The sequence below is a fragment of the Ipomoea nil genome, unplaced genomic scaffold (genome assembly GCF_001879475.1).
Source record: "Ipomoea nil cultivar Tokyo-kokei standard unplaced genomic scaffold, Asagao_1.1 scaffold0268, whole genome shotgun sequence".
Taxonomy (NCBI): Eukaryota; Viridiplantae; Streptophyta; class Magnoliopsida; order Solanales; family Convolvulaceae; genus Ipomoea; species Ipomoea nil.
In genome coordinates, this window is record NW_017616696.1 from 4301956 (window position 1) to 4310217 (window position 8262).

The following is an 8262-nucleotide window of genomic DNA, read 5'->3' on the forward strand; positions in this document are numbered from 1 at the left end:
TTAATTTTCTCAGGATGATTCATCAACTATGCAAAATTTTATTAATTTTAGTCTTCCGTTACTTACACCAATGACTAAATTGAGTACATGTATAAAGCAAACACCATTAATTATGCTTTTTTTTTTTTTTTTTTTGTGTGTGTGTGGGGAAATTATATTCAACTTAACTCATTGTCCTATGATAATGGATGAGTATACATGATGATGATTGAGAGGCCCGTTACTAGGGAGTTTGTTTGTATTAACTCTTAGCTTAGAATAGTGTATACACTTGTATAAACTATTTTACTAGGTTGCTAGACTTAACAAGCATTTGGACCACCAATTATTTATTAATATAATATAACCTTTCTGACAATTTTAGAAAATGAAATATTACTTTTTATTTTTCCCGATAATAATCAAAGAATCTTTAATAAGATGGCACTTATGTGGTTTTACTTGACGGAATATCACAGGATTGAATGCAGTGATAGGATATTGATTTTTTAGACTGTAATAGATATAAAAAATATGAAATATACATTATCTTGTAATAGAGTCAATAATACTAAAAAAAAAAAAATTCCATAGACATCTCAATTGGTCATAGAACTATAAAAGTGATGTTTGGAAACAATACCTCAAGATTGAATCTCATCATGAAAAATATCTAGCCTCTATGTTAGTTACACATGGAAAGTCTTGGGTTGAGGATTGAATATTTTGGGAACAACAACAATAGCACTAAAAGAAATTACTTAATAAGGAAACGTGTTACTCATGGAGAACTTTAATTTGTTTTTCTTTTCTCGGCAAGGTGATGCAGAAATATCTTTTTAAAGCTGAAGCTATGAAGTAATCCAGATCCTGTTCTACAGCGGCTCCAAGAAGCACCAGAGGCGAAAAATGGACGTTGTCTGTTTCTCCCCTGCACAATCTCCGTATTTACATCCTAAATCTTCGGCGGCCACGTACGCCATTCCCTCTAAAAACACGGTCAAAACCGCCGGCGCTAGGAGGACAAGCCGCGCCGTTCTCTGCCGGGCGACGTTGCCGAGACCTGCGGCGGCGGTAGCGTCGGAGGTGTTTGTCGACACGTCCACCTCAACAGATACGCGGCCGTGTCCTCCTCCTCCGCCGCCAGCTGAACTGCCGCGAGTGTCTCCGAGCTCACTGCAGTGCGGTCCTGGGTACCTTATTCCGAATCCTTCGCTTCAGGCCAATAATGGCACTGGTAGGGACAATGCGGTTGAGTATTTGACTAGCATATTGTCTTCGAAGGTGTACGATGTCGCCTATGAATCGCCATTGCAGCTCGCTCCGAAGCTATCTGAGAGGTTGGCCAACAATGTCTGGCTCAAAAGAGAGGATCTTCAACCTGTAATGCTTCTTTCCTTCTTCCTACTTTATTTATTTACCAATAAAGCTATTTTCTTTTTCCTTTTATACGTCAAAAGGTGGGTGATTCAATATAACCAACCAAATGGGTCACATTAACTTTCTTAGTTTGAGTCGATCAGCAAAGAAAGTTGGTATCTTGTCTGGAATGAAGAAGCCTTGTTTGCTATTATAGTAATCTACAGTAACTAATAGTGTACTAAATTGGCAGGTATTCTCATTCAAGCTTCGAGGAGCTTACAATATGATGGCTAAACTCCCAAAGGAGCAGTTGGAAAGAGGGGTTATCTGTTCATCAGCTGGGAATCATGCTCAAGGGGTTGCATTATCTGCTCAGAGACTTGGGTGCAATGCTGTAATTGTGATGCCTGTTACAACACCAGAAATCAAGGTTAGGCTTTTAAGTTTTGAGAGTGGTTGGTAAATGATTGTTAGCTGATTGGATTAGTGGGTTTGACTAGTTGATAGCATTAGCTGATTGTAGAAAAGTATTCGGTAAATTAGTTGTTAGTTGTTAGTTGTTAGCTGATTACATACAAAATGACTTTATCAAAAAGCTGATCGAAAAAGCTACAAAAAGTTGTTACAAAAAGTTATAAGTTGTTAGTTAATCAAACACTCATATTGCTATTGCTTATTTAATCAAGTCAAACAGTTAATAGTGGTCAAATAAGTCAAAATTGACTGATAGGCTAACTATTTTACCAAACAGTGTCTTTACCTACATGGCAACATACTTTTTGGGTGTGTTTAATAAAATGCTCTCTGTTATTTAACTTTAATTAATATTCTTTTATGGTCTTTTACTTGAATCCTTATAGTGGCAATCAGTTGAGAGGCTTGGTGCAAGTGTTGTTCTTGTGGGAGATTCATATGATGAAGCTCAAGCATATGCCAAGAAGCGTGGCGAGGAGGAAGGGCGAACCTTCATTCCTCCTTTTGATCACCCTGATGTGATTGCAGGGCAGGGTACTGTTGGGAAGGAGATTATGAACCAAATAAATGGTCCAATACATGCAATATTTGTGCCTGTTGGGGGTGGGGGGCTTATTGCAGGCATTGCTGCCTATGTGAAAATGGTAAATCCAAACATAAAGATCATAGGAGTTGAACCATTTGATGCAAATGCCATGGCGTTGTCACTGCACCGAGATCAGAGAATAATGTTGGACCAAGTTGGAGGCTTTGCAGATGGCGTAGCTGTTAAAGTAGTCGGTGAAGAAACGTTTCGTATCTGCAGAGAGACGATCGATGGAGTGGTTCTTGTTAGCCGTGACGCCATTTGTGCCTCAATAAAGGTTGCCTTTAATTTCAATGGAATCAAAATTTGATTTTTAGATTTGGGTTGTGTTTGTTTTGTTCTAATAACTCCATTTCTAATGAAGGACATGTTTGAGGAGAAAAGAAGCATTTTAGAGCCTGCTGGTGCACTTGCTCTTGCTGGAGCCGAAGCATATTGCAAGCACTATGGCCACAAAAATCAAAATGTTGTTGTAATCACTAGTGGAGCAAACATGAACTTTGACAGGCTTAGATTGGTAACTGAACTCGCAGATATTGGTAGGCAGCAGGAAGCCGTGCTCGCAACTTTCATGCCAGATGATCCTGGCAGTTTCAAGCAATTCTGTGAACTTGTATGTCCTGCAATTTGTAATTACCATATATGCTTATACAAGTTATAAGAGCAGAAAGTGGAAACAAAATTAGTTATCTTTCTTCTTCTGCTGTTATTTAATTTCTTATGTAGATTCATTCTTTTACTCTGTAACCATTTCAGTCTAACATATAGTAATCTCAATTGCAGGTAGGACCAATGAACATTACTGAGTTCAAGTGCAGATGCACTTCTAGTAAAGAAAAAGCTGTGGCACTATACAGGCAAGAACTCTTTGATCTCGATCATGTGTTGCTTGAAACCCGTAAAAAGTAATTGGCTCGCACACATGAGGGCGTGTTGAGCATATATAATATATAAACATAAATGTGCAGTCCAACTATCAGCTTAGACTTTTAGTTTGAATTCTTTGGACAAACATGTTAGTTTAACATGCAGAGACAAAAGGATACTTGTTTTATAAGTTGTTTTCAGTTATATGTTGTTCCTGTTTGTCTGAACTTGAGTTATTTGTAACTTTCATTGCAGTGTTGGTCTTCACTTAAAAATAGAACTTGAGGCAATGATGGAGAGGATGTCATCTGCTGGACTTTATACTATTGATCTTACAAATAATGACCTTGTCAAAGATCATCTAAGGCATTTGGTAATTCCCCTTTGAATTTCTCTCCTTCCTTGTCCCCAAAACTAAAAATTTATGATAAGATGAACTTATTAACATGATCAGAATTGAACTAGACAGCTAAAGTCTGCAGCTTTTCATGTTTATCAGATGGGAGGGCGGTCCAATGTTGAAGATGAGGTGTTATGCAGATTTGTGTTTCCAGAGAGGCCAGGTGCCTTGATGAAGTTCTTAGATGCTTTCAGCCCACGCTGGAACATTAGTCTGTTCCATTATCGCTCACAGGTTTCCATCACTCACAACCTTAATTAGCAGTTTATAGCTTCTTCCTTGATCATGTTTAATTTGACCATATATATGTGCAAGCAACTAATATATATATATATATATATATATCTTTGTTTCACTTGTATTGAATTGCCATTTGATAGGGAGCAGAAGGTGCGAATGTGTTGGTGGGTATCCAAGTTGCAGACAGCGAGATTGGTGAGTTTAAGGATTGTGCACACAACCTAGGATATGAATATGCAGTGGAAAACAGCAATAGGGCTTTCCAACTCCTAATGCATTGAAAGCTATACTGTTTGAAAGTTTATTTTTAATGAATAAGTTGAAGTATTGTGTTCGGTTTACTGTGTGTATGGTCTTGGGTAGCTGTGCCTGGATACGTGATTAGACGTTCTCGAGCTTAGGTATCAAATGAGTAAAATTGTAAAAATTCAAAGGTCCCCATCTCAAGCATTAAATGGACTTTATATAGATGGTTGGTGGGGACACATGTTGGGAGCTCGGCATGTTAACCACATGTCTCGCATGCCCGGGCGAGGATGGAGGCAACTCTAATAGATCCACGTGCAAGGAAATTATATTCTTGATACCTGTGAAGTAGATGCAACCACTCAATGTGTTTGAGTTGTATAATACTAGGGTTCGGTGCTCGGAGTAATCTTCCCGACCTGATGTGTTTGGGAAGGTTACTCCAAGGGGAAAAACACGCTCTAGGCTCGGGTTGGGCAAAGCCCAAGGCGGTTGGACATGCTCGGAAAACGAGCCTCTTGGTCCCTGTATGGGTATCGAGCACATGTACAAATATACAAGTAAGGTATAATCTCTATCACTACTTAAAAATAAATTTATATTACATTAAAAATAGATATTTATTCGTTATCTACTTTGTAATATGAACCATGATTCATAGTATAATTTGCCATGTATAAACTGCCCAATTCAATCAAACCATCCAGCGAGACTTTTCAACAAGAGTATTCTTGTTATAATAACTAGACTTGTAACGTCCTCTTATGTATTCGTAGGAACCTTATTCTCTTTGCCTACTATCTTAATAAATTGTTTTCTAATTCAACAAGAGTATTTGTATTATAATAACTCAACTTGTAATGTTCTTGCAGTGTGTTAATTATAGATATATAATTTAGATCAAAATTTACAATGCACGTGATGAATTTTGGTCCATGATATAAATATGCACGTGGTGAATTTTATTCTTAAATTTTACTGTAAGTACATAATCTGAACTAGGGTTTACAATATTTATAGTAGACCTTAATGTATGATATAATTTGCATTTATTCTCTTTGTCTACTATCCTATTAAATCGTAATTAAATTTAAAAGTTTGAACTTCATACTTAAGGACCCATCACCGTGAAAATTGGTGGAGGAAGTAAATCATGTAATATGCATCAAATATATATCCAAATGCTTATACACTAGCTATGAATTTTGAAATCAAGTGCATCATAAAGAAAAATGCAATTGAAAATCATAATTTACAGCCAATTTATAGTTCGCCAAAAAGAATGTATATGTAATAAAAGAGTTAATACCCAATTTGGTTCTTCGACTATTAAATTTGATCACTTTGTTTTTCGACTTCTAAACTTGTTAAATTTCATCTCCAACTATGCAATTGTTAACTAAAATGGTCTTAATCAAGACTATTTTGGTTTTAACAAATGAATATTTTAGGTAAAAATTGCATAGTTAGGGATAAAATTAATCAAGTTTAAAAATCAGTGACCAAAGTAGTGAAATCCTAATAGCCGAAGGATCAAATTGGGTATTAACTTGGAATAAAATTTAAATTTTATGAGAATGAATAATGTCAAATTTCATTTTTATGGAAAAAATTAGTAAAAATAATTAGTATAAGGACTTAAATGTCTTTACATAATAGAGATATGTGTAGGTAAATATTGTCCAAAATGTTGTATCCATATTGTCAAATGGTGTGGAATTTAAAATACCGAATGGAACCTTTGAAATTCATTTTTTCTCAAATTTGAAGAATTGAAATTCCAAGAAATTCAATCAACTATCAACCAAACATGGTTTTAAAAAATTCTCAAATTTAAATAAATAAAACTCCAAAAAATTTATATTCCCATGAACCAAATTAATGAGCCATTAGGGTTTCTAATATGGCCTTGCGTTTAACAAAAGATCATTCTAAACGGGAGGTCCCAATTTGCTGAGGTGTTCGGTAAATGGTAGATACTGGTCATCGCATGCTGGTTAAAGACATTAAGTTTGAATTGTGTTTCCCTCTAACGAATCAATACAAATGAAAGTTGGTTTTAGCGGTGATGTTTTAGTGAGTGTCGTCCTCTAGGAATGGCTATAAAAGAATTGAGTAGAGAGAGGTTAAACACAAGATCATCGAGTGTTTGAAAGCTAACTAAAATGGAAGTTTTGTTTGCATAGAGACAACTATAAAACAACTAAATGATTAAGTAATAGACAAGGATAAAAGAGATCAGACGACTTAGATCAAATATCAATGTACAAATACTTCTTAGTGTTCTAAGATTCTAGGCTAAACCATGTTCAACAATGAATGCAAAGAAGTTAAGTCGTCAATGCCAATGCCACTCTCATGGACATTGGACTCTCACCAAGGTTCTAATCCCATTCTCATAGCAATTAGACTAGGTGAGGCAATTAATCAAACATCTTATGTGCTCATTTCCTTCCAACTCTCCTTTCTCAAGAGTAAGTTAGAAATGTGATAGGTTTGGCTATGGTGAATCCCTATTCTCATAGCTGAAGCACCAAATCCAATGACATCTTGCATAGTTGGGCCATAACCAAACAAGAGTTAAGCAATTTTACCAATTTCACAATCACATTCATTCTAGAGACATTGCAAGCCCTAGGTTTTTCAATTTTAATCTATATTGACATTCATACAAAGCAATTCAATCTAAATCCCTAATTAGTTTAACTACTCATAATGGAATTAACAAACTAAAATCAATTGAAATAATGCACAATGAATTTGACTTCAAAAGTAATTTGTAAAGTACAAAAATAAGAAATAAATATAAATCCTTACTTTATTGAATTTGTAGAATGTAAATCTGAAATTGAAAGTGAAAGTTGCAATTACATACGGTAATCTCCCACTAAATCTTCTCCAAAAGATGATGGAATACAATGGATTTTTTGTTCTAAAGGGTTTGGATGGAGAGAAGATGTAGAGGGAGGTTGGAAATTGAAAGATAGTATGAAAATAACGCCTAAAGACTATTTATACTTTTGGAATCGTGCCCTTTTAAGTGCTTCCAGAATGCCTGGTCACGATGAAGGTCACATCGTGCAAAATTACTCAACTACCCTAAGTATATTACAAATCAGCCATTTACAAATAAAAAATTCTGAAATCTGAACTGTTAAAAAAAAAAAAAAAATGAATGCAAACAAGGAGATCAATTCTTCGGTGATCACAACAATATAAGCTACTTCTTGTTTTGCGCCTTATATATTGTATGTATATATAGGCACCTTATATATAAGACTAAATGTGTATAAATACTAGATGTACAAAAATTAAATTGAATGATGAGTTAGCTTAGAGGTTAGGTCTATGTTAGTGTGTGAAGTGTCTTGGGTTTGTATCTTGAGGGCAATTATTTTCTAAATTTTATTTTTTGGCCTTTTTGAATATTAATAGTGAGATTATAATTGTGATTTATGAGATTAATTTCTAATTCTTTTATTTTTTGGTCGTTTTGAATATTAATAGTGAGATTATAATTGTGATTTATGTGATTAATTTCTAATTCTAATTGGATTCTTTATATGTAACATTGGGGTTTTCTAATTGGCTGGATTTGCCAGTCGCAGTTGCGGCAATTGTGGCCGGTGGACATGGCGTAGAGCCATCCACGTACCCCAGCAGATCCTGACCTCTCAAGAAGGGAATTAATTGAGTCCTCCAAAAGAGAAAATTTATGCTATTGAGCTTGATGGATACGTGATGATGAGCGCCGACCAACTGATTGGAGATCGCCGGTGAAGGTGTACCACCAGCGGAGACCGTACGCTCGGATGACTGCGACATACTTTCGGGGAGAATTCGTTTGTGATTCGAATTGAGGGGGTAAGGTGGAAAGAGAAACGGAGAGGTCGTAACCTATCTGATACCAAATTGGAATATGAATTTCATTAATTAATCATAACAGAATGAAATTACAGATTATATAAAACAAAGCTACGAGAGTTCTCCTAACAGACAGAGAAGCTCAAGTCAATCTATTCTAAGCCACATAATATAACTATAGAATATAAATAAATAACACTGACTAAAATCTTTTAAATATTAATAGTGAGATGAGCGATTTATA

The 8262-nt window shown here is 35.4% G+C and overlaps 1 protein-coding gene across 1 annotated transcript; it reads left to right on the plus strand.

Moving 5' to 3' along the window:
* Positions 1–798: 798 nt before the first annotated feature.
* LOC109151763 (threonine dehydratase biosynthetic, chloroplastic-like) lies at positions 799–4249 on the plus strand. Its single transcript, XM_019299454.1, has 8 exons — positions 799–1362; positions 1592–1771; positions 2202–2678; positions 2766–3014; positions 3185–3258; positions 3524–3641; positions 3768–3902; positions 4049–4249. Exons 1-8 carry the CDS (start codon positions 889–891, stop codon positions 4187–4189), a joined length of 1848 nt encoding a protein of 615 aa, XP_019154999.1. The 5' UTR covers positions 799–888; the 3' UTR covers positions 4190–4249.
* The last annotated feature ends 4013 nt before the right edge of the window (positions 4250–8262 follow it).

Excerpts from the sequence above, each read along its gene's own strand:
- LOC109151763 (XM_019299454.1), top strand. The coding sequence starts at position 889 with ATGGACGTTGTCTGTTTCTCCCCTGCACAATCTCCGTATTTACATCCT. Across the intron at positions 1,363-1,591 it reads AAAGAGAGGATCTTCAACCT|GTATTCTCATTCAAGCTTCG; the intron begins GTAATGCTTCTT and ends CTAAATTGGCAG. Across the intron at positions 1,772-2,201 it reads TTACAACACCAGAAATCAAG|TGGCAATCAGTTGAGAGGCT; the intron begins GTTAGGCTTTTA and ends GAATCCTTATAG.